Source organism: Aphelocoma coerulescens, chromosome 1, assembly GCF_041296385.1.
Source record: "Aphelocoma coerulescens isolate FSJ_1873_10779 chromosome 1, UR_Acoe_1.0, whole genome shotgun sequence".
NCBI lineage: Eukaryota > Metazoa > Chordata > Aves > Passeriformes > Corvidae > Aphelocoma > Aphelocoma coerulescens.
The window spans coordinates 114,855,261-114,881,267 of record NC_091013.1 but is presented as its reverse complement, the minus strand read 5'-3'; the positions used below and the strand labels follow the sequence as shown (position 1 = coordinate 114,881,267).

The 26,007-nt window shown below is 46.5% G+C and overlaps 2 protein-coding genes across 3 annotated transcripts in view; one reads left to right on the top strand and one right to left on the bottom strand.

Annotated features, from left to right (window-relative positions):
* Positions 1-4,974: 4,974 nt before the first annotated feature.
* Positions 4,975-12,820, bottom strand: ACP6 (acid phosphatase 6, lysophosphatidic). 2 transcript variants are annotated; one of them, XM_069025168.1, is made up of 10 exons: positions 12,535-12,820; positions 10,983-11,111; positions 10,759-10,889; positions 10,066-10,145; positions 9,385-9,472; positions 7,832-7,964; positions 7,011-7,111; positions 5,639-5,734; positions 5,269-5,434; positions 4,975-5,153 (listed from the first exon to the last, which is right to left on the bottom strand). In XM_069025168.1, the coding sequence occupies exons 1-10, from the start codon at positions 12,721-12,723 to the stop codon at positions 5,013-5,015; spliced, it is 1,254 nt and encodes a 417-aa protein (XP_068881269.1). In that variant the 5' UTR covers positions 12,724-12,820; the 3' UTR covers positions 4,975-5,012. The 2 variants fall into 2 exon arrangements, with proteins under 2 accessions (XP_068881269.1, XP_068881270.1); XM_069025169.1 differs by having other exon boundaries at positions 12,592-12,820.
* A 5,825-nt stretch (positions 12,821-18,645) lies between these two features.
* The window catches only part of GJA8 (gap junction protein alpha 8), a 68,552-nt gene continuing 61,190 nt past the window's right edge, over positions 18,646-26,007 (top strand). The window contains exon 1 of the transcript XR_011153576.1: positions 18,646-18,816. The gene's annotated coding sequence lies outside the window, so the exon portion shown is untranslated. The remainder of the gene's footprint in view (positions 18,817-26,007) is intronic.

Here is a 26,007-nt window from a genome sequence, read left to right as displayed (position 1 = left end):
TGTGCTCCTTTTGAGGCAATTCTGTTAACTTAATCCTGAAGTGAGCTTGTTTTCCCTTGGAGGTCTTATTTCAGAACACCCCAGGAACGATTCTTACAGACTTCCTCAATTTGTTGAAGGTCAAGGAACAGATGAAACTTGCCTCTGTCACTTCCTCCCTGAGAGTGTTTGCAGCACTGCAAGGTACGTGGGTTTGAGCTCCCCCCAAGCAGCAGTGTCAGTCTGCCCTGGCACTGGGATTGTGTCCCTCTCTGGGGACTTTGGATTGGGTCAGGTCTCTGACTGCCAGTGCTGAGAGCCTGAGATAGTGGGGAACGGATGAACTTTAATAACAAAGGTGAGAGAGAAATTGTCAGTGAGCAGATTTTTATCAAGACAACCCTGCTGAGTAAATTGTTGCTTTGCTACAGTTCTCATCGATTGCTTCCTAATCCCCTGTCTTTTCAAACTTGCCTTTTGAGAGGATTTCAGCAAGGAGGTTTTACGGTCTTGCCTATGAGGAGTGAAAGGCTGGATGACAAAACACGGATTGGGAGTTGAGCCCTGCTCCTGGAGAATACCAGCACGAGCCAGATGTGGATCTGCAGGCCAGGGTGTGGGCTCTGTGGCTGGCTGTTCTGTGGTCCCCCAGCACTGTATATGGAGTGTGTAATCTGTTCTTCCTTCCACTTACTGCTACTTGAAATGATTTCAATGAGGACTTTCCTCAGAGGGCTGGCCATTAGTGTGAAAATTCATGTGGAGAATGAGTATTTTTAACATTCTTGTGTGTGAGAATTTTTTAGAGTTAACTGATCCTTAACAGGTGGAAAAAGAATTCCACTTGGTGGCTGATTTACTAAACTTTTGTTGCTGGTGTTATAAAATGACTGAAGCCATGCACCGTTGGAGGCACGCAAGCCTCAGAGCCTTCTGTTGTCTGCTTCTAAATTCACCTTTGTGTTGTCATGCAAATTTACGATGATTTGGGGTGAGAATTACTCTTTTGACAAAGTGTAGGATGTCTGTTGTGGTGCTTCCCTCTGACAAGACAGGCATCGTGCCTGAAGCACGGGCTTGTCAAGATTTTAGAAAGAGCTGACAATGACACAGTAAGTGTTATTTCTGTAGAGCGGAATTACCTCTTCTTTAAGTGGTTGCACAGCTCCCTTTTGAGGACCTTGCATGGGAATTGTCACAATGCAACCTTTTTAAGTGTTGCCACTTCTGCCATCACTCCTGAAGGTTTTTACTGTGTTGAACAAAGCAAAGTTCTTGATAGGCATAGAAATAAGCTGGAGGATTTGGTTTTGTTTTTTTTTTTTTTGACTCTTTCTCAGTGCCTCCTATGCCTGTTGAGATTTTGAATAGCAAAGGATTTGAGGTGGCTGTGACCTATTCTAGGAAAATTAGCATAGGGAATTCACTGTTTCAAAGCCACTGAACAGCGAGAGGATACGTTTTAAACGTGCTGTGTAATTAAAGTTCCTTCTGTGTCTGTCTAACTTACGATGCTGGCATTTGGTATCTTAATGAGATATTTCGTACAGAAAATGCAGACGATGTGGGTTCTCCTGAGTCCATGCAGGTGCACTTAACCTCAGTGTTTGCACCAGCAGATGGACAAGAGTTGCTAAGGTCTTAGCAACCTCAGTCGTGAAAATGACTCCGTAGATGTACATAGATTAACTTTTTTGTTTTGCCCTGATTCTACTTCTTCCCTTTTTGCTTTGCAAATGGAAAAGCTTTCTAGCTCTCAGCCTTGCAGATTCACCTGAGGATCTGTAAGTCAGGCTCTGTTCCCTCCTGCTTATCAATAGTAACTGTGACTCAGCTTTGGTAGTCATGGTGCAGTTGAAGATGGAAAGTGGGTTGCCATTTTTAGTTTTCTTCCCCTCCCCCCCCCCCCCCCTTTTTTTTTTTTAAAGCTTTCAAATCATCCTCCTCCACCTTTGTTTGAAAGAATGAAATAGACTTTATTCATACATGCTTGGCTGCTCTTCCTCTCTAGTAACATGGGAGGAAACCGTCTGCTGTTCAAATTATCTCATCCCAGATGGCTGCGCAGCCGGAGTGTGGAGAGACTTAAAAGGTAAACCCAGCAGATGGTGAACTTCTGAAACGCAAAGTAATGTGCCTGCTAAATCAAAAGTTTAAAATATTTGAAATCTGTTTGTTTTAAATTAGTAGACTTGCAATCAGGTCATCTGTGAAGTACAGTGGCAGTTTTAAGCACCGTCCAAATAAACTCAAGATTTGTACCTGTATCATGGGCTAGCTAATGTACCAAAGAAGATGACAGCAAGGAGCCAGCCTTAGGAGTTTAGTGCTGACATCCTTGCGGTGTCTAACGGGTCGCATTTTGGAGGACAGACCAGTCTTGGTTGGGATTTGAATGCTGGTAGTGCTTCTGGTACAATACATATATCCTGACTCAAAGTAGGTATGGGTGGCCAAATCTTCCTGAGGGTAAGTTGAAATGCAGCATTTTTTGTCCCCCCATAATGTTAGGACTATTAGAAATATGGTGTATGCAGGGCTTAGTTTTGTGCTTGGTGGGCTCTCTGCTATGCTGGTTTTCACTCAGGTGTCAGGACAGGCTACATTTTATTGGTGGTGTCCTTCTGCACTCACAATGGTGAAGGCTTTCCTCATGCAGCCTTGCCAGGCTGCGGGCTGAAACATGTTCCCTAATGTGACACTTCTTGAGGAAAAATGATTCATGTTTGATAGAGGCCTGTATTTAGCAGAGTGTACTCCACTGTGTCAATTGGTTGTAATTCATTAACCTAAAAATGGTTAATGACACAGGACAAAAAGTTATGCTGTTTTGTCTGGGATACTGGGAAATGGTTGATTTCTGAGAATTTTTATTCCACATTCTCAGAAATGTCTCAGCTCTTCCATGCTGTGTTTGCAATTCAGTAGCTCCCACTTTCCTGGGTCCTTTGGTATAAAAAAATCTTCCACTGTCCAACCAATCCTCTTCTGAAATGATCATTTACACCAGTTGTGGTCAGAAATAACTTGTTCATCCTGTGGGCCACAGGTACCATGGAAGTGCTCAGTGGGATGGACCAATGCATGGCCCAACCACTTCCACACTGAGGGAAAGGGAAAGGCTAGAACAAGGCAGAGGGGGCACTACAGAAACCCTGTAAGAGACAATGAAGTAACCTGTTCCCAGTGGTGCCTTCCTCCTAGCCCCTGCCAAGAAGCTGGCCTGCTTTTCTGAGGTCTTCTGTTACTGAAATGTGTAGTACTCCACTTAGAGTGATAGGAGGATTTTAACTGTGTGAAAGCAGTGCCCTTTAACAATCTTACCTGCTCTGCAACAACTTGTGCTGCCAAGTGCTCTGGGTTGTGGCTGTGTTGCAATTTTTAACCTGGTTGCTGGTCAGTTTTGTTGGGGATGCTCCTAGTTAAGAGTAGGTATGTGAGTTCCCCCTTTCTATGGCCAAAGCTTCCGATGCCTTTTTCCAAGCAGTCCGTGCCTCACAAATAACTTGTAATTGTAGACCCAATATTTTCATCACTGTTCCCCAAATACTTGAAACTGTGTATGAGAGCAAGCTTGATTAGAGTAGAATGCACTGTTCTTAAGCAGGGGTAGGCATTGATTTTTATATACTGGCATTATGGTTTTAGGCTGTGTAAAAACTTGATGGAAAATAACAATGTTTTGTTTGCTTTTTTGACAGCTTCTAATAGCAATTCCGTGAGACCTCCAGCAATGTATTTAGTACTGAAATTATTCTGTTTGCTGTGTGTGGTGTCAACATGTAATTGTGGTGGTGGCAGGCTAATGAAAGAGTGGAGGTAAATCCAGCCCATTCTTCTCAGGGAAAAGGTGCTGTAGTGCCTCTATCACGTTATCTGTCAATGGCTTACATTAAGTGATTTTTTCACCAAGCAAGAAGGGGTAACACAGAACCAACATTGCAGGGCCATTTTAATAAATGGTCCCCCTATTTTAACCGTTGCCTATCCCAAAAAAAGTAGGGACCGTGTTTTATTTACTGACTGAAAAGTGGAGATCTTTTTCAATGAAAGAGTGAGATTGAGTTCACCCTCAGCAACTTTGCAAAGGACATGAAGTCAGGTGGTGCAATTGACACAACCAGAAGGACCTGGACAGGAGGTTGGAAATATATGATCTTTAAGGTCCCTTCCAACCCAAACCATTCTGTGATTCTATGACTTTGGCAGCAGTGATTCCGAGTGCTGTCTTACAGGAGAAACTGTAGTCTCAGCCAGAAGTACTGCTGTTGGCTGGTGCTGTAGTCCTCTTTCAGCAAGAGCAAAATAGATCACTGCTGTCCAAAGCTGAAGTCGATCGCAGCTCCCCGAACTTCCTTGTTTAAAGCACATAAAGCAGAGTTCACCAAGACTGTGTGTTCTTGTACTTGGCCCACTGTGGTTGTTCTGCATGCTCACAGCAGAATTTCCATAATTAGAGAAATGCAGGGAAGAGGTTTGGAGGCTTTCTGTCTCTTTGGAGATGTTTTCTGTGCACAAAAATGCCCTCAAGATGGGGTAGCTAAATGCTATACAATTAGGGAGGCTCATCTGTCTGCAGAGAGCAACCCTCCAACATGCCAAAAGAAAGGGAAAGGCACAACGGCTTCTGCCATTACCAAACATAAAATCAATGCTACGTTAAAGCTTTCAGGTCTGGTAGCACAGAGCAAGCTGGGCTTCATCCCACAGTCCCAGCATATGAGGAAGAGAAATGTTTTGTCTTGCATTCCTGATGCAGAGGGGCAATTTAAAATGGTCTGTTCTCTCCCTTGCTGTTTTCAGCCTCTGCCTGCTTTTGTGTGGCCACCTCAGAAGTAAACTTGAGCCATTCTGTCACGTGGCTTCTTTCAGCTTGCTGCTAACAGTGTAAAGTGACACTGTGCCACCCTGTGTCTGGTAGGAAAATATCTGCTCATCTAAAATACCTTTGCAACAGAGAAGGCTAGCAAGGACATAAAGAAAAATTGTCAAAGATTGTGACAATAAACGAATTTTAATTTAAGACTGCTTAATCATGAGTTGGTTTGCCGATTCCTGTCCATTTGGGAGCACAGGTTCTTGTACTCCTCTGGACTGACTGAATACTGTGAAAGGACTTCCAGAAATCGTTCGAGTGGACAGAGACCTGCTTTACAGCCTTTCACCACTTGCTCCTGCAAGGCAAAGAGACAAAAATCACAGCTATTGTGCACTGCCAAGGCCCTTTTTTGCTGCATGGTGAAACCAAAAGCCCAAGGTTTGTAGGCGGGACTTCCCACGGGATCTCACCTCTCCACGGTAAGACACGCGCACAAACCACTCCTTGGAGCGCCGGTGCTGATACAGTTCCAGGATCACATCTGCAGCATAAGGTGGCCACTTGTGATCAAAGGTGCCCAGTGCCAGTAGGAGAGGAATAAGAGTAGAGTCATGAGCAGCGTAGAGGAAGAGCTTCCTGGAAAAGAAAAGAAGGGAAAAAACAAAACCAGACCTAGAATGTCAGCTGTGTTCCTCCATGGATAGGCAGTAGCACTCATGCTTTTTCCAGCAGGTGAGCACTCCTTTTTATCCCACACATTCAATATCTTTCTGAACCAGTTTTTCACACTGACATCAAGTTAGAATTTATAACTATCAGAGGAAGAGGTCTGTGCCGTACCGGGCCTCTTCAGCTGGATTTGAGGGATTTATTGCTGCTTTAATGTTCTTCTGCAAGGTATTGAACAGGAGGCCAATATTCATCTGAAGAACTTCTCTAGAAAAGAAGCAGAAATAAATTTAGTGGTTTAAAAAACTTTCAAATAACTACACATGAAAGCCTGAGAACCTGCTTTTCTCTTATGATTTGATAACCTGCACTTAATGTAGCTAAGAACTATTAAATGCAATTAATATGGCTGGTTTTTAGTTCAGCTGTTGTGTAGTCACCACTCTAATGTGATTGCAGACTGGGAGGGGAGAGGTGTTAACAAGCAGTCTCATGAGGTGTGGCCATGTAAATGAAAATCTAGAAACTCTTTGATTGTCCCCTGGGCTATTTTGTTTCCTGATATGATTTTTGAGTGCATGGGTTTCAGCTAGGGAAGATGACTGCTGCAAAACAGCAGCTGAAGTGGTTGGGGTCTTTGGTGAGGAGGGGCAGGGTTCAAGAAAATGATGGCTTTATTTAAAAATTAGTTTTTATCCTTTTACTGAACAAAGAGATGATCTTCATACAGTATCTGGTGGGAAGAAACCCCCTCTACCTAATGAATACATCAGTGGAAATGGAAGATGAGTGTGACTAACTCTGCTGGGTGTTGTGGGAATGGGGTAAATGAGTCTTTCATTACCTGAGATCTCTAATCCCTAGTAAAGACAGCCCTATACCACCACCTGAGAAGAGCCAGTGAATGTGGTAGCTGCAAACGAATCTGAAAGGAAAATGACTGCTAGGCTAGCAACTCAGCCAGCCTTTACAAACAAGTGTGGAGGTAATTAGCTGCACGTAGCAGCAGATTCTCTTTGCAAGTAGTTACACGCGTGCAGGACCTGGCATCACCTTTTCCGCTAGCACCAGCACTTCTCAGCTGAGCTGTGCAGGTGCCATCCCTGGGATGAACTTCCCAGGCTGGAATTTGGACTGTACTTGTGCAACTGCAAGGGCAGCCTCAGGGCGTGGGCTGGAAGTATCTCTTCTGCTTTTGCCACTGGTTCACTGAAACCCCTGTGGCAACCTGAAGCCTTCATTGCCCACCTCAGCGGCTTACTGCTACTCCTGTGAGACCACCCTCTTCATGAGATCAACAAAACAGGGGGCAAGCCCACATCCTGGTCTCCTCAGTGTGCACTCCTTTCTCCTAGCTCATGGTACTGACTCAAGGCACTGAACTTTACACTGAGATGGCTGAGGCACAAACCTCATGAGTGGGCTCTGGTGGAGGACAGCAGCAGATGGGAAAGCACTTCTGTCTGCTGAAGTAAGCTGGTGTAGCACATCCACCCTGGGTAAGACAGCCCCTGAAGCCAGAGGCATGGACACAGGCAATCACCTGGAACTGTCTTCCAGAAGGAAAAGCATGGCGTCAACAGATCGGCGCTCCACTGTCTGCTGGAAGCTCTTCAGCACAGGGCAGCTTGGCAAATTGTGCACCTGGAAGGAGATGTAGCAGAGTGGTAGGGTCTGACCCTTTCTGAACCCAGCCTGAAGACACATGGATGAGTGCCCACAGAAAACAGCTGCTCATGTCACACCATTTGTACTACAGTATTGTACTGTGATACTCATGTGAGGATTTTCAGGATGGTTTTAAACACACAGACTTGCTCTGTGTACCAAAAGGATGGCTGTATGTTCTTTGGGGTGCAATTCTATGGGGAGTGTAACACTGAGCCATTCAGCCGACACACAGACCAGTTATCATTAGCTCCAGCAAAAAGGGGGTGCTAAGGTGGGGTACAAATGTGCCCAAATTCCTTCCAGTAGCAGAAGCAGTCTGGCTCACAGGTAGCTTGCTGGAACTGGGATTAAGATGACTGTTAGATGCTGAGTGCCAAAATAGGGAAAGCACTTTGTAATGGGTAAGCAAGGCCCAACGCCTCTCTTAGCTCTACGTTACACTTCAAAGAAATACTGGATTTCAAGGTAAGAACAAAAATACTGGAGATGAGTCTTCATCCATTGTACAGCAAGGCTGACCTCATGTATTGCTTTTTCAAAAGGCCATGCTATTTCTATAAACATTCTGGGTTGTATAGAAAGGTACTGAGTACACATTAGTATTTATGGGTGTTGGCACTCTGTGACTTCCTCCATGTGCATGGTAAGGGGATGTTTCTTTCTGAGACAGTGCAACAGAACGGCTCAGCTCACCTGCTCAGCAAAAATGTTATCAAGGAGGACTAAAAAATCCACAGACTCATCACCATCAATACCTATCCTCTTCTTAATTTTTTTCAAGTCATCAGAGATACCTGGCTGACGCATAGCATTCTGCATCCTATCCCTGTAAAGGAATTAAGAAAATCAAAAATTTTTCACACACCAGGCTTTCTGTCTTTTGTTTTTCTCATGACCCAGCCCAGTTGTCCCACATCAGTGAGGGGCAGAAGAGAAGCACTGCAGTATACTGAGGAATTCCTGATGTTGGGAGTCTGAGCTGCAGAAAGGACAGACACAATATCCAGTTCTCAAGGATCGAGCTGGCTCTCTGCTCTCACAGAGGCAGGAGGAAAAATTAGGATGAGATGTGAACACCCCAGAAGTGGTTCCCATAAGCAAGGGCTGTGTATCAGCTAACAGATCTGGTCATACTGGAACAGGTCTATGTCTTCAGGGAGTAGCCTTTAACAGCCTCATGAAAGAAGAAAGGGTAGAGGCTTTGAACTGATTGCTATATGGTATGGGAAAAGGGAAACACCTAGCTACTCGTTTGTAGCTTAAATCCACCTTTTGATTTGTTAGAAGCCATTTGCATCTTTATGCTGTTTTAAATTTTATTTTAAAAAATTTAGCTGAGAATATTCATGCTGGCCATGTACTTCCTAGGTAGCCTGCAAGCTGAGGCAGTGCTTACTGCAGCTCAAAGTCTACCATTACATGGTCACAAAAGGTGCAGTTGGTGGGCAGAGGGGGACAGGGAGCAGAAGACCCTTTTTGGACAGGTGATGTTACTCAAGGAGGCTGAATATGCTCCTTCTAGGGGCCTGTCATCTCACCACTGTCTAGACCAATCATTTGCCTGCAGAGTCAAGCATTACACAGTGAGCTTTTCCAAGTAAATTCTGACAACTCTTGAATTTTGGACAAAAATATGCTAATGTACAATCCAGCCAAACTAATATATCTGCCTCTCTTTTCCATTTTCCACCCTGTGCCCAAACCTGGCACAGGCATTTCAGAGTACTTGACTCTGCAAACATGAGTGTTCTATGTAGGATGTTCCTTATTTTATTTCATTAGTCTTCATTAAATGTGCCAAGGCTGAGTATATTTCACTTTCTTCTGAAAGGTATGAATGTGACGGGAATGTTGAAATAACCCCCAAACCAGAAGCTGAATATAAAAAGAAGGCCCAATATGTTCACACTTGAAAGGCTTGTTAAGGGATGTAGATGACATTAATTCTGCCCTGCAGCAATGCCACAGACTAGCTGTACATTAGCTAGTAGTGAGTGTTTGCTAGACACAGACTAAATTAAATTTGTCTTTCAAGGAAAAGTCTCTATTTTATTTTCTTCTGCTGCCACTGCCTAGTGTATAATTCCACTTACCAAGTATTTTATACAACTAGCTAACCATTTCCAGAGAACAGTAAGTGGCAGGGGAAGAAATTGGGAAATGGGAAGAAAATGTGCTGTTGTAAATTACTACTGCTGAAATGAAACAGCAGTGAAATCATACGGGGAGATATTGCTGGCAATTACCTGGTCAAGCATTTCAGGCGCTGGCAGTTGTAGTAATTGGGGTAGAGCATTTCAGAGCTTGCTTCATCAGTGACAATGACAACAGATCCTGTGGAACAAGAAGGAAGTTTCTGTGATCAGTAGTGCATCTGTGTTTCTTTAGACTGCTTTAATCACTCCCACAGTCTTTGTGCTCAAGTCCAGTGTTATCTACTACCAATTCCCCCCGAGCTATCACCTGCAGCACAAGCCACTGTACTTGTTTCTGTGCATTTATTTTCACAGGGATGCCTGCTGTGCACCTTGTAAAGCTTCCTAGCTGTGTGTTCATTTTTCTTAGGGTTTGTATGTGCCAAAAATTAGTCCGTGTGTCATGAAGTGTAAGGAGCTCTGGCAAGTCACTTCTGTTTGTGGAACTGAATATGGAAGGAGCAGATGTGAGATCTTTTTGCCTTCTTGATTCTGAAGAAGGTTAACACTAACCTCCTCAGCAGGTCTGAAAGAGCAGCGGAAAGATACACAGAGAGGGAACAAGTAACAAGCTGGTAAAGAATCTGCAGGACCAGAAGTGGGGAAGGGGGTCAAGTGCAAAGAACCAGGGAAGAAGTAACAACTAGGAGCTGGAGAGAGTTAGGATCTGGAAGCTGTGTGCATCTAGGGAAGACTGAGCAAGGACAGGCACTATTCCAAAGTCTCCCCAACCTTCTTTCTGCTGTTGGTACAGCCCAGCTAGCAGGCACCGTGTGGACTCCAGATTCCGGAAAATATTAGTGGAACGGACGCTGAAAGAGAGAAGGCAGTTTGTGAGGTAGCACTTTCTCCTTCATGTTACCATGGCTGCAGCTGGGGAGGTCTTGCTGGAACTGAGGGTTCTGCTTCCATCCACTGTGGCTTTGGAAAGCTGTGGTGGGACTCATCTTTTGTCACTATAGATACCTTAGGTAGACACCTGTAATCTGAACTGCTCATCAGAGATAGTGGAGATAACAAACTGGCACTTCTCTGGTGTGATTTTTTTTCTCTCATCTGAAGCCAGATGCTCTCAGCATTATTGATGTGAGCAGCAGGGGTTGCTTCATCTCACTGAACTTCAGCTGTTTACAGTGAGTTAAAGTGTGCTCCAGAAATGCCTGTTTCTCTTTGCTCACCACAGAAGTGCATAGCAGCACTGCCAATGGCTCAGCCTAGGTGCGATCAATCTGTCCCTGGCATCACTCTCAGGACTGCTGGGCAATTGGATGCTTTGTTTCACGAGTGAGTTCTAGTGCCAGGCTGAGCAAAGATGAAGGCCCAGAAGCCAGGCAGAAGGGTGTGCTAGTCAGTTTCCCTAGCACAAGGCTACTTGTGAGGGGGCAGGAAGAAAGGGAAGGTCCAGGAGGGACCTGAGAGACTCACAAGACCTCAGCAGGCTTAAATGTTGGTGAAAGAAACTTGGCTTCTTCCACAAAGCTTCTCCTCAGCCTTTCCCCCAGGGCGAATGTCTGCTCCATCCCCACTGTAGTCAGCTGTCCTGCGACTACACCACCCTGAGAGCAAAGAAAAAGAGAGGGCTCCAGTGGACCATGGAAATAAAAAAGTCTACAGAGGAATGAGGAACCCACCAGGAAATACAGCCTCACCTTGAATACAGTCTTTTTGTATTCCTCATCCAAGGGTGAGTGGGGTTGAGGTCCTCCATTTAGGTCTGTCACCACGTAATCAAACTTAGTCTTAGCAGGTACATCTAAAAGAGTGGGATGCCATTCCACCTGTTTCAAAACAAACAAACAAACAGTGTTTCAGCAGAAAACTTTCAAGGGCATTAAACCAAGGACTTTTAAGAGCAGTAAACTAAAGCTGGAGTATTACACCGTGCTGCCTTGCCAACAACACAACACGAAGACAAAGAGATCTCTTCACACAGCTCATAGAGAAATGAGAACAGTGCTGCTCCCTGGATTTGCAGATCTGATGCGCAGCAAAGGCAGTACTTGCTTTCCTCCCCTTACAGAAGAAGAATCTGTAGGAAATCACAATTGCTACTCTTTGCTACACACCAAAAAGCTGCTGTAGGAAACTACCTGAGCTAACCCCTGCTGGCTCCCCAGGCCCCCTCGGTTGAGCTGGGGAGCCAGAGCACACACGATAACAGCGAGGCAGGAGCCATATGTTTGCTGAGTACCAGCTGCGAGGTGCTGAGCAAAGTCTTGGCCTTGGTGCAAAGTCCACGGGCACAGCAGCCCCAGGATGCCCATCCCTGCATCCTACCCCTGAGGGCTCCCTGCAGTTGCAGCAATTGTTCCCTCTGCTGTCACCTGTCCCACTATGGTGCTATCGCTGTTCTACTTTACAGAATCACAGAATTAATTAGGTTGGAAAAGACCTCTGAGATCATGGAGTCCAACCTGTGACTGAACACCACCGTGTCACCCAGACCACAGTGCCATGCCCAGTCTTTCCTTAAACACCTCCAAGCAGCCCATTCCAATGTCTAATCACCCCTTCTGTAAAGAAATTCCTCTGAATGTCCAATCTCAACCTCCCGTGGCACAAATTAAAGGATGTATCCTCTCATCCTGCCACTTGTTCCCTGGGAGAAAACCCTGACCCCCACCTGGCTACAACCCCCTTTCAAGAAGTTGTAGTGAGTGGTAAGGTCACCCCTGAGCCTCTTTTCCAGACAAAACGCCCCCAGCTCCCTCAGCGGCTTCTCCTAACACTTGTGCTCCAGATCCTTCCCCAGGTCCGTGATCTTTCTCTGGGCTCACTCCACCCCCTCAATGCCCTTCCTGAATTGAGGGACCCAGAACTGGACAGGGATGATCCCTGCCCTGGTCCTGCTGGCCACATTATTGCTGATCCGGGCCAGGATGCCACTGATGTCCTTGGCCACCCGGGCTCACACTGGCTCATATTCAGTCGCTGTCGACCAGCACCCCCAGGCCTTTTTCCACTGGGCAGCTTTCCAGCCACCATTACCCAAGCCCGTAGGCGGCATGGGGTGCAAGCTCCCAAATTCCCTCGCTTTCCCCTCGGGAATTACTCTCGGCCATCGCCTCGGGAAGCGGCATAAACGCCAAACCATCAGGCTGCCGGCAGCAAGGCAGGAGCACAGTCTGCTCTGCCGCCGGCTGGGGGTCGGGGCACAGCCCCGCAGCGCCCCTGCCCCGTCCCGTCCCACCCCGTGCTCACCGGCGCTACCCCGGGCAGCGGCCGCAGCGGGGTGCGCGCCCCGTGCCGGTACACGACCTGCACCAGCCTCAGCTCCAGCTCCCGGTGCCGCCCGCCCTCGCCGTCATCCCGCCCGGCCGCGGCCGCCCGTCGCCGCTGCGTCCAGGCGGCCAGGCCGCCCAGCAGCCACAGCCGAGCCCCCCAGCCCATGGCGGCCCCGGCGGCCCGGCTGCACCGCGGGGAGCGGCGGGGAGCGCAGGCCCCGGCTGGAGCCCCGGCTGGAGCCCCGGCTGGAGCGCGGACTGCGGCTCCCGGCGGGCGCCGCGCAGGGAACCGGGCGGCGCTGGGCGGGACCGGCGGTGCCCCCGCCCTGATGGGGCACGGCCGGCACCCGGGCCCGGCGGCGCTCCTGTGCCCCTGCTCGCCGGCTTTAGCCCTTCTCCCTGGGCCACTCACCGGGCGCGAGTGTGCGCAATAACCCCGTGTAGCGTTCCAGGCTTGGGGAAGAGTGGCTGGAAGGCGGCCCACTGGAAAAGGACGGGGGCGCTGGTCACAGCGGATGAACTGAGCCGGGTGTGCCTGGGTGGCCAAGGAGGCCAGTGGCATCCTGGCCTGGAGCAGCAATGATGTGGCCAGCAGAAGCAGGGCAGTGATTGTCCCCCTGTGCTCGGCGCTGATGAGACCACACCTCGAATGCCGTGTCCAGTTTTGGGCCACTCACTTCGAAAAAGGCCTTGAGGTGCTGGAGCGTGTCCAGAGAAGGGAAGGGTCTGGAGCACGGGTCCGATGAGAAGCCAGTGAGGGAGCTGGGGGGGCTCAGCCTGGAGAACAGGAGGCTCAGGGGGGACTTTACCGCTCTTTACAGCTCCCTGAAAGGAGCCAGGTGGGGTTCGGCCTCATCTCCCAGGGAACCACTGACAGGACAAGGGGACACGGCCTCAAGTTGTGACGGGGATGTTCAGGTGGGACATTTAGAGGGATTTCTTCACAGAAAGGCCGATTAGATATTGGAATGAGCTGCCGTCCCCGTCATGAGTCACTGTCCCCGGAGGTGTTCAGGGAGCAGGGCAAGGGCGAAGGAGAAAGAGGACAGAGAGGATGGTGACCTGCACAGGAGCCACTGCGGGTGGTGAGAGGTTGGCACAGACACCAGGACGTGCAGAGGGGGGATTTTGGTCATCTCCTCGTGTCTCTCAAAGCCCTGCAGTTCTGAAAGGGTTACCTCAGTTTTCTGAGCTTAGAGTATGTGAAACACAGAGGCACAACAAGAGCAGGGAGAGAAGGGGAAAAAAATATTTCAGAAGCCAAGAAAATAGCAAATGAAGAAATCATAACAAATGAAGAAATCAAGCCTAAATCTTGTGTTCCAAGAGAGCGAGGGGTCAAGCTGAGGGGAGAGGGAACAGGAAAAAGTAGTTAAGGGGGGAGGGAGGGAAGGTGGAAGAGAGATAGAGGTGATGTGATAGAAGTGAGCAGGGAGAGAGGCTCACAGTGAAATGATTTGTATTTCCATTCAAATGTTACCTTGGAAGAAAACCCTGGTTCCTGTGAAGTTGTGAAGTCTGGGACTGCAGGGTCTCTCCTGGGTGGCCCTGGCTGCTGCCAAGCAGCATTGCTGGTGAGATGTATTTTAGAATACACCACGCCACAGCAGGTGCGTGCAATTAGAGGAGAGATGTCCAAAATAGCAGGCGGCTGTCAATTTTTAAGCAAATGGTGTTGCCCTATTTTTTTTCTTCGTCCAACTGTGTAGAAATTTATTCTAAGATGCGCCATCTTTACAGAAACATTTTCAAAGGACCTGTTATTTTTACCCTTCTGTTGCTTTTTGTGACCAGACGAGGAGCAGAAGGCTAATCCAATGGCCACCAGGGGTAAGTTTTTTTTCCACTGAAGGAAAGTAATGAGCTCTAATGAACAAGCACGTTTCAGGAAACTTTCCACTCTGAAAGCAGAGGGCACATTTCCTCCTGGTTGGAATTGAACCAAATTGCAATGATTGCTGTCTTTGCAAAATATTACCATTGCTATCATTTGCCTTTTACAGGGCTTCAAAAATGTGTCACACCTCAGAACACTCTGGCTTGATAAGTTTGCATTTACATCCTCCTTTTTTTGAAGAGGAAACTGAGTCATAGTGAGCTTTGTGGTTTGACCAAGTCACACAGTTGTTGTGTGGCTGATACATTGATAAGGTGTGAGGCCAGTTATAACAATTAGATTTTTTTGTTCTGCAATGTGGATTGAAATTAAATAGTGCTTTAAAAATACCCACAAAAGAAACAATTTAACCTAATGAGTTTGTGTGTTTTATTGTTTTTTTGGACTAAGTGAACACCTTGTCCCTGAAGAAAGGTAAAGGATGACCAGGTTGGATGGGGCTTTGAGCAACCTGGTCTAGTTGAAGGTGTCCCTGCCTAGTGGGGGGGTTTGGAACTGGATGATCTTCAAGGTCCCTTTCCAGCCCAAACCATTCTATGATTCTATCATTCTGTGAAAGGGCTATAGCTCTTTGTGGTGTAAATCAGAGATTTACCTTAAATTGTTTGTATGGTAGAGGCACAAATAGCATTTGGACGCCCCTGAGGGAGGTGGGTTTATTTCTCTCTGATTGGTAGGGGTCAGAAAATAGACATGTTGCCTTGACTTCTTTGGTTCCTTTCCCAAGCGCTTTTTGCTCAGCAAGGAGAGTGAACTGGAAATGTTCTCCCACAGCTCTTCACCACACAGGCTGCAGCTGGGCTGGGAGCCTGGCTGCTGGAGAAGGGTGGCTTAACCAGCCTGGTGTGACTGCCCAAAGTGGGCACAAGCAGCTCCTGCCAAGCATGCTATCTCTGTGTCCCATCCTTGTTTTGGGGCAGCTCCACCTCTGGGTGGAGTCCTTCTGCTCTGCTGTAGCGCAAAGTGTTTGCCTGCCCTTCCAAATACTTCTTACACCCCAAAATGTTCCCATGACTCTCTCTGAGGGCAATGAACATGCTTTCACTCTGGTCCCTTGAAGTGATCACAGCTGCTGAAATCTCAAATGCAACACGGCAGGAGTTTGTGCAGGATTCATGTTTGGAATCACAGGCTGCTGCATCCTGCAGCCAAAAGAACTTTCTCCATTCCCAGCTGTGGAGATAATGATGATATTTCTGTGTCCTGCAAGGACTGGTGACTACAATGCCTATTATAAACCAGTCAGTCTGGGCATGGAAGCTGTATTGCCTTCACAAAGGGCTGAACTTTATTTATAAATGGTTTGAGTGTGCCGTGCTGCTTCCTGTGGAGCCATATCACTCTTGTCTCCTCCAGTCTGTCTGTTGTGGTGAACCTTGTAGCCAGCTGCTTTGTGAGCAAGGCGCCTGGGGAAATGGAAGGAATGTTTCCACTCCTAAAGTCTGTGATCCTTTGGGGTGGAATTGGCAAAAATAAACCCCTAAATTCCACCACAGACCAAGCCCTCCCTGCAAGACACCATTCACGGTACAGTGTGCAGATCTTACGTATCTCGTCTCATTTTCTGCATGCTTTCACATCAGTGCTTTACCTTCCAGCAGTGAAATGATGTGTGTTGATACTTGCAAGTCATAATTTAATTTCTGAATTCCTGCAGGTTATGTGGGAGAGTCCCAGAAGTCGGAGTTGTCATATTTAGGGCTGGCATTGTGAGGACATTTTTAGAGATTTTCTTCCATGTATTTTAGAAATACATAGAGAACAGGTTAGCACATAGTTGGTAGTTTCCTGCCTCTTTTACCTGGGAAAATGTGGCTTTCCCTCCCTTTTCTTTGTCATTTCCAGGCTTGGGCATTTGGTCATTGTTGGTGTGGCAGTGGGAGAGCTGGAAGCCGGCCGTGTGCTGGCGACGGACCGACTGTGCCAAGGTTCATCCCCTGCCCCGTAACCCAGCGCAGAAGATGCATTCCCTGCCTTCTGTTTTTCTTTTGTTCCAACTTTGTCATCCTAAACTGGATGGTGCCTGCAGCCATCTGCTGCATTTGGTAGTCTGCGGCATCACGCCGACTCAATTATGCGCCGCTCTGGGAGAACAGCAGGCCAGTTTTCTCTTCAGCTTTGAAAGAGTGGTTTTGCCTTGCACAGGAAAGCTGAGGCAAGCAGGAGCCTCTGGAAGCAAGCTGGATAAGCTGTTCCCAGCCATGTCAGGTGGACTCTCCGTGCCTATGCAGTCCAGGTGTGGTGGGAGAGCTGCCAGTCTGTCACTGTGCCCGAGATGCTGCGTCCTGGGACTCGGTGCTCTGATGCCGTGGCAGATGTGCTCCCCTGTGGCAGCACTTAATCATTTGGCACTTTTAAGCTTTATCACCTCATTTACTTTTTGTGAATATACATTAAACCAAGGGTATTTCTATTAAACCAAATGTTTTGGGATGATATGAAATGAAAAAGGAGATGGTGCAAGTGTAAATTACATTTGCTTTTTTTCAAAACAGCCACGAGAGGAGGGCTACAAAGAGATGGTGTTGAGCCTTACAGTGGATTCCTGCAAAGTTGTTTTGTTATGCTTTCATTCTCAGAGAGAAATGACCAAGCAGGAGGATTTATGTGTGTGATTCAGCCTGTGACATCAGTCTTTTTCCTGTGGTGGGCAGAGGAGATGTAACTGAAATCTGGGGTGAAATGTTATTTTTTTTAATTTATTTTTTTTTCTGCAGGTTTAGGATAAATTTTGAGACTCCAGGACTGCTTCATGTTTTCTTCTTTGCCTTCCCTACAGGTAGTGGACCTGGTGGGTTTCAACATGCAGCCATCCACATTTGCTGTTTGAATCCTTCTGGGCTGTCCATAGTGCCCTGATCCTTTTTCCCCTTCAGTAAATTCTCCTCTTCATTACATGAGGATAGGGGCCAGATCAAGTGGTGGGGAGCTAGAAAGCAGGGACTTGTGCTATTTACATGTAAGACATTTCTGGCCCCACCAGCTGTTCCATGTGTGTTATTTTCAGAAGGGCAATAATCCACAGGAGGTCAGGAGGGTGGAATTGTGTGAATATGTTGGGTGAAGGAAATCAAGATGCTTGGAAGTACCCCGGCCTTGTCATGACAGAGTGTCAGGATCCCAGATGATTCTGGCTGGGAGAACTCAAGGAGAGTTCTCAGAGTGCTGCTTGCATGGCTAGGAAAGGCTGCTCAGATGGGTGTTTGTTTGCTGTTTTCTAGAGTCATCTGTGTTTACACTGCTGGCAGGACCACCTGTTCTTTTTTTGAACAATAATAATGTGTGTGTGTGTGTGTGTGTATATATTGCTGCATTTCTGCACTTATTTTTAGCCCTTTCTAAAAACCCCTGACAGGTTTGAAAGATGCTCTGGATTGTGAGTGGTGCCTGGTGGCATTGCTCACATTGATGGTTGTCAGAATTTCCATGCTAGATCTCTGCTTTGAGAGGTTTCTAACTCATCCTTCTATTCTTGGTCCTGCAGCTCTCATACCCTGGAAAAAAGAAAAATAAAATAATAAAAACAAGGAACTTTAAAAAAACTACATTTTCCCTACAGGTTTGTGGAAATCAGACTTGTTGGCCTAAACAAGAGTTTTTCAAAGCAGACATTGAGTCTCGTCACTTTATTTTTCAGCAACTGATTGCAAAAGTGTGGCAGGTCTCTTTGATGTGTTTCATGTGGTCAAATGGAGAAGCTGTTTTTACATCAGGCTGGTACAGGCACTGGATGGTATAAAATGTCAGGGAGCCAACACCAATTAGCTCCCCACCACCAGCTCTGAGGAAGCATAAAACCAGCTGAACTATGGTTGGGCAGTCTCCACATCTGGGCTGACACCAGTTGCAGAATCACAGGGTGAATGCTCCTCATGTCAAGAACTAGCAGAGAGATGAGACATACCATGGATTTTTTACATTCATAAACAAAGGACATGCATTTTGCTATTACATGCAATCAGCAAGGGAAATCCAGTACAAAGCAGCAGCTGATAATTTTGAGGAATACATAGTTATCCCTTATTAACTTTGTGGTCCATATTTTGGTAGTGTCTCCCATCCATGCAGCTCACAGCAGGTCGCAGTTGTTAATCTGCACCATTCCCTGGTGAAGTCCTACACAGATCCTGATGATTGCTGGTGCCCAGGTGTTGGGAGGAAATTTAATGGAGTGCCCTGGTGCTGCTGGGAACCCGTGGCAAAACAGGCAACAGCACACAGGAGCCTGACTCATGCAGCAGTACTGGAAGGAGTGAGCTGCATCTCTGCTGGGAGTTCTCCCAGGTTTTGAAAGCTGTTGGAATGCTGGCTGCAAAGAGTGCATTTGTATGCAGGCAGTAGGTGCTAATTCAGAACGCCAAGGTAATGAACTTGAAACTGGGTCCTGACGCACAGTGAGGGGCGTGGAGGGAGCACTGGGAACTCGAGCTGAATCAAAGTCAGGGTAATGTCTCATGCAGCATTCAGAAGGCTGTTCAAACTCAGATTGTCTTTTGGCAGATGGGAATAACACTTACTCCCTGTCTCTCCAGGAAGGCTGGAGGTAGCAAACCTACATGCAGAAGGCTTTGTATATGCAAGAGCTCAGCTGTTTTTCACACTATATTAGTAGCTGTTTGAATGACAGATATGACCTTTCCTTCAGGTCTTTTCTGACAGCTCTGGACCCTTATGGTTATGAAAACACTGCTATTACAAAATGGGAATAGTTGGGTTGCTTTTGTGCACGTTGCCTGGGTACACACACAGTGCTGCTCAAGACACAGAGTTTTAAACTCTTTTATCCTGATTTGTCTTCCCCTGCAACTGATTTTTATGAAGACACAAAGGTTTTTTATTCTGGTTCCCCTTTACATCCATTGCCTATCTCAGGTCATGGCATTCCTGTAGGCTCTCAGCACCTCCTTAGTGGGAGGCAGGGGCCACTCTATTTTTTCAGATGGGCATTTCAGGCAGACAAAGTCACAGATGCCTTGCCTATTGTCAGACATAAAAATTCTTGGAGTAGGAACCTGAGGGCACTCTCCAAATTTCCAGGCTGGTGCCTGAGCTGCTTGTCCAGGCTCAGTGTTATCTTTTGCTGCTGTTCTGATCCCATCTGTCTGTCAGCTGTACCAGCCAGTGCTCCGTGGGTATTTACGCTGCTGCCAGTTCTCATGTCTCAATTGGGAGTTATTTAATGCGGGTGACTGAGATTCCTGGAGAGGAAGAATTTGAAGTATCCCAGACAATGGTATGGCTGACATAATTTTTGTCGTAAGACTATGTTTTAGTATTAATTTTAAGGATTGTTGATACACATGAGTTTTTCTAGGGCTTCAGAGTCTGGGGTTTCAGCCATGAAAAAGGTCAGAGGCACAACAGTCTTGGTATTGGAGTTTAATATCCTTCCCTTGTAAATAAATAGAAGAAACGGGAAGAGGAACATATGATTTAAAATTTCCAATGATGGTGAGATTTTAAGAAAGAGGCAGCACAATATTTTTCTTGATTCATTTGGCATTTTTGAAGAGAGATTCCTAGTAAAGCCTGACTGCAGGTCATCAGAGTCAACACCTGAGTCAGAGAAGGGAATGGGGCACGTCTCCCTTAGTAAAAATCTTTATTGCATGTTCTCTTAAGTACCCTAATTAGAAGTAGGGGAGCTAATGAATATTGCTAAATGGTTTGAAACAAACAGCAGCACTGTGGACAAAAAACAGTCATTATTAGCTGCATTGTATCAACCACAATGAATTTTTTCCAGATTTGTAGGTTTTAATGCTGGGGTGACTGGTCTGACTGTTTGCTTAGTGAAGGGGAGAGGACCTTGCCCAATAATTTCCAATGGGGTCAGTGGCTTCTATTGGTACCATTGCACACCTTTTACAATCCTATCACAACAATTAGAAACCACCTCATCCCCAGACTGTGCTTTCCAATTGTTAATTAAAATAATAGTTCTCATTGTAAGAGTGCTTCCTGTTAGAAGAGCAGTCAGCTGTCAGAAACGTTGTTCCTTTTGCAAGAACTCGCATATCAGGATTAAAATCCTTCTCACCTTTGCCTTGGGAAGTGAAAGAGAGCAAGCTGCAGACTCCCACTGCAGGCCAGTCTGTGGTGCAGAGATGCTGGGGGTGAGATGGGAGATGACACTGCATGAAAGTACAGAGCAGCCAGGCCTGTCTGTGTTTGTGTTTGTGTGTCTGAGATGCTGTGGATGTGTGATGCTGTGAAGTGGATGTGCTCTGCAGCCTCACTGCTTGCTAAGAAATGCACCTGGTGTGATGGCAGCCCTGATTTGGGGTGTGGGAGGAGCGCTTTGGAGTGTGCCAGGTGTGCACTAGGGCAGGAAAAGGGATAAAACATCTCGGTTTTTTTTCCTTTGATGATCTGGAGCTCTCAGGTACCTCACTGTGATGTGCTTGAGTGGTCAGAGATATCCATCAGGAATCAGTGAGGATTATTTCGAGTTCGCTTTCATTTAATGAATGTCTTTATTGTTGATTTAGGACTGGGTGCTTTAATGAACTTTTCAGAAAGTCCTCAAATTTGGCATCTCTCTGGAAATGTCAGAGATGAGTCTGGTGAAGCTAGAGATATGGAGAGCAAAGTGTAACTATATCCTAAGAAGATACAAGGTCACAGAGGGAAAAAATAATCCAAAACTTAATTTCAGGCAAAAAGAACGGGTGAGAAAAGAGTTCTCGTGATCTGCAAGGGTTGAAAAAAATGAATTGAACTGAATGTGATAAATGAATATGAATTGGAAAAAAGTGCATTTTTCTATGAATATGCAACAAAGATGATGGTAATTTCTGCTATGCATGTGTACCTAAGTGCTTTCTTGAATCTGGGCTGAAGTGGAAGAAAAGCAAGGTGGGAAAGAAATTGTAGTTTCACTGGACTACATGATTTCGCAATGGCTAATTTTGGACACTTGTTTCTGAAAAGTCTTGCCTGTAGCCTGGCACACATCAAACTGGTTCCGTCAGAAGCACTTTTCAACCTCAAACTTTGTTCCCAGGCTGAAGAGCTGGCACGGCATTTACTCCAAAACCCAAACAAATAGCAGCAAGTTTCTGACCTCAGGCTTGCCTCTTACTGCTAATCTGATTCCTTTTAAGGGTAGGAGCTGGTGGTTAACATAATTTCTAGTGAAACCCTGCTTGCAGCTGAATATGAGAGTGTTGGGTTTTACTGGGGCTGTTGATAAAAATGTCATGGCCACACACCCATATCCAGTTTCTAGGAAAATCTTTCGATGTGTCTTTTGCATTCTTTGTGTTGTCATATGGCTGACCATCACTGACATGCCTTCTTAAGATTAGGTTCATGTCCAATATGAGCATGAAATTTAACTCTCTCATGGGTCCTTACCAGTTCATTTTGACCCCTAGCTTGGCCCCATCTGCTTTACCCCTTTCTGTCTAAAACAACTTTATCGTAAAGAGGAGCTCTTGCATATGGATAGTGAGTCACAAACCCCAGCTCTGAGTAATCCCTGAGCAGCTCCCCCTGTGATCCAGCCCAAGAGGTGGAGATATCCTCTCAAAAAATAGCAGGCGTCTGCAGCAGACTTGGTCTTGCTCCTGCAAACACTGCAGTGGGGTTGTTTTTCTTGCCTGTCATGTGCCAGCCAAACAGAATTTGTAATGCAGAAATGAAAAGAGAAAAAAAAAGCCTAATCTTCTAATAAAATGTAGCCACCTCGAGGGAGGAGAGTGGCTTAATGTAGCAGTCCTACAGGCCTCAGTCGGGGAATAATTTTAAAGGAATATGTAAATATTGCAGCTTTTCTGTGTTTTGATTTCTGACTTGCTCTGGGGGCATACTTTTTTTCCAACATACATGGAATAATTGCTTTTATTCACCCAGAGACCAGTGGTTTTGTGTTAGTAGGTTGGGTATGAAGCCAGGTGTGGCAGAGGACGGGGTAGTGGGTTTTATGCTGGTGCTGCAGTGTGTTCACAGAACCACAGAAAATGCTGGGTTGAAAGGCACCCATCAGGCTCATCAAATCCAACTCCTGGCCCTGTGCAGGACACCCCAAGAGTCACACCATGTGCCTGAGAGCATTGTCCAAACACTTCTTGAACTCTGTCAGGCTTGGTGCTGTGACCCCTTCCCTGGGAAGCCTGTTCAGTGCCCAACCACCCTCTGGGTGAAAAACATTTTCCTGATATCCAGCCTAAACCTCCCCTGACACAGCTTCATGATGTTTCCTCAAGTCCTGACACTGGCCACGAGAGTGAAGAGATCAGTGTCTGCCCCTCCTCTTCCCCTCATGAGGAAGCTGTAACTGCAATAGGTTCCACCTCAGTCTCTTCTACAGGCTGAACAAACCCAGCAACCTCAGCTGCTCCTCATAAGGTTTCCCCTTCAGACCCTTCACCATCCTTGTGGCACTCCTTTGGACACCTTGTGCTTGGGAAGTGTAAGGGCTGGAAAGGGAAGGACAAAACCCTCTGTTCAGGGGCACAAAAGGGTGAAAAGTGTTCATGTGGAGAAGCTGCTGAACCTTCCCAGGGGAACTTCATGAGCAGCCGAGAAATCAGGGTCCTCTGCACCCCTTGTCCACATCCATCCTTCTGTGAGATTCCTGCATGGGCATTAAGGATTCCGATGCCTAGGAACCAGTGGAAGGGACCTAAAAGTACATTTGAAGTAACCACCATTTCCACCAGGCTCTCTTGGGTGTTTTCCATTACTAATCTAAATGCATTTAACTGTCCTTAAAATGTCTTTTGGTGAGCATTTATTGCATAAAGTCTCCAGTGGAGGTGTGTTGTTTGGTTTGTTATTGGCTACACAGCACTGGACTGGTTACACAATACTGTTCGTGCTTCCTGAGGGCTGGAGGAACACAGAGCTGCCTCTGGGGTGGATATTGACCCACGTGAATTTAAAATTTGGTTTCCTTGACTGACATTTACTTTCTGAGAACTCTGTTGCCCGTCAAACTCAATTGCTCAGATGTCTGTGGGAAACCAGTGGTGGTATGTGAATGTGGCCTCAGCAAATTCATTTTTAAAAATGTGACCCAATGTTCACCGAAGGAAAAATGAAGCAGTTCTGCATTATTTGGCTACAGTGAGTCTTACAAGCTCATTTGATGCTATTTCTTTTTCTGTCATCAGACTTTCATGACAAAGTTATATATGTATGGTATTACAATTCCCGAGCTCCCTAGAAAGATCTTTAATCATCTAGACCATATAAGCAACGAACACTTCAGGCAAAAGCAAAGCTATTAATTTTGCACTTCAAAGTCACAGCTTTTCCCCCTACAAAGTGTGTCTTATAGAGCTGCCACTCTCCATCCTCATTCTCAGCCTATCCATACCTCTGGTGCTGCCACTAACCTGAATCACTGAAATGTTCTTTATTCACAAATGTGTGCAGAACCTGCCATCAGCCCTGCAGAGGATCCCCTCCTGCCACCCCTGCTGGGAGGAGGTGCTGGATTCCCTCAGGGGCACTTAGAGCCTGGGCATCCTTCTGGCCACGCTGGCTGCGTGGTTGCCTGATACTCCCAAGGGAGCTCCCCTGGGACCAGCAGTGTCCCCTTGTGCCTGTGTTAGTCCCAGGTTTCCCAGGAGGAAGCAATGCCAGCAGGGAAGCTCCTCTGCAGTGCCTGCCATGGCTGTGTGTCAGGCTCTCTGCTATGCTACACTGACTTTTTGAGTGCTGAATTTCTGCCTTCTTTGTGTGTTGGCCATTTGCAGTCCAGTCAAGCGTGGTCTCATTCCTATGAACACACAGGGCTTTTGTTCCTTGGGGTTTGGGTCTTCCTAATTCCTTGGCCTCAGTGATGTTTCATGGAAAAGTGTTTGAAGGGAGACTGTGTAGTCTGTCATCTTCTTACCTAGTCCCTTCTAACAGTCTGAAATGTTATCAGCATTGAATTTGCTTGAGTATTGTCTTGCCCACTTATTCTGAAAGAGGCTTGACCCGTGTCCTCTAGATCAACCATTACTTTTGAGTCTCTCTCTCTCAATTTCTCTCTCAAATTTCTCTTAGCCTGCTCAGCTGTCCCGCTGTCCTGCTCATGGAGAGGAACTCAGAGGCATGACCTTGTCTCAGTTCAATACTTTATTAGTTTTGGCATTCTATGTATTTTTAAATATAGGTTTTCCTTTTATAGGATTAAGTATTTCTGATTTAAAGGCTTGTTGAAACACGTTTCTCTGTCTTCCTGTCTCAGGCTCACCAGCTGATCAGCACAAGGCTGTAGATCAGAACTGACTTCTGGCTCCTTCAGCACCAGCTAGAAGAGGAAATGATTTGAGGTGTGCTAACCAAGGAGATGACTGGGGATGGTGTTTCTGTCAAATGTTGGTTCCAGCTGTTGCTGGAGAGTCTGAGCAGTCCCAGCAGCTAGAATTGGAAAAAAGAGGGGCAAGAACAGAATGAAAAGCTCTCATGTTTTCTCTTTTCTTCCTCTCAGAACATTGTCTTTGTAATGCTGCCATTTAAAGATTGAATGCCTATCCAAGGACTGAATTTAATATGTAATGTTGATCCAGGTCACTACTATAAGATTGTCTGCCCATCCATCTGGTACAAAGCAATATATACTAAATCTGTCTGGAAGGACAGGACAGCCTGAAGTAAATGTGCTCCTATTGTGGTGTGACAGCCTGACCAGCCTTGACAGTGGATTCCAAGAATCACAAGTTTATGGTCTGTCAGCTAGTGTAAACATCCATCCATCCATCCATCAAATATCCCCCACTTGTTATACCTAGAAGACAGAACCATGGAGGCATTAAGAAATGAGTGGCAGAGGGAAATTATCTGCTTTGATACTTGCAATCTCTAGGATGAGAGAGAGCTGGGATGGTTGTACTCCTCTGGTCTCAAAGATCACCAAAACCCTGCCTGTGAACGTGGTTGGATCATAGAGGTCTGAGACAGCACAGAGGAGATCCTTGTCCTCTTCTTTCAGCTCTACCTTGCCCTCTAGCAGAGACTGTAGCTCAGAGTTTTCAAAGTTTGGTCTATTGCTTGTTTTAAACCAAGAAAAGCTTATTGAACAAGGTCTGTGTCCGTGCTCAAGTGGCTTTACTACACATTAATGTCACTCAATAGCCAAGTGTTCCACGGGGAGTGCTCCTGACTTCCCCATTGCCTGTCTCTCGCAGCAAGGTGACACCCTAAGGGACAGGCATGCTCAGGGCTGTGCACATGCCAGTTAAAAATGCTGCAGGACCAATCCTGCCTTCCTGCTGCACCGTGGGGCTGTGGGTGCTCAGGTGGCACCTCACTCCTGGGCTGAAAACCCCCAAACCAAGGCTCCTTAATCTTAAGGGATCCCTGTAGTTTCTAATGCAGTTAAAGGTCCTTGTCCCTGTGTCCTCATTGAATTCTGGATTCGGTCTTTATGCCCCCTTTCAGGCTCCTTGCTGGGACGCAGTACTTTGCTGGTCTCCAGCTTCCCAGCCTGCAGAATCCTATGGGATGGGAGATTGTGTGGAGAAAGGGAGGAAGAGCACTTCCTTCAGGGAGACAGGAGGATCCAAAACCAGAAGGAGGGAGCCGGTGAAAGTTGGAAAGTGGGAAAGCAAAGGA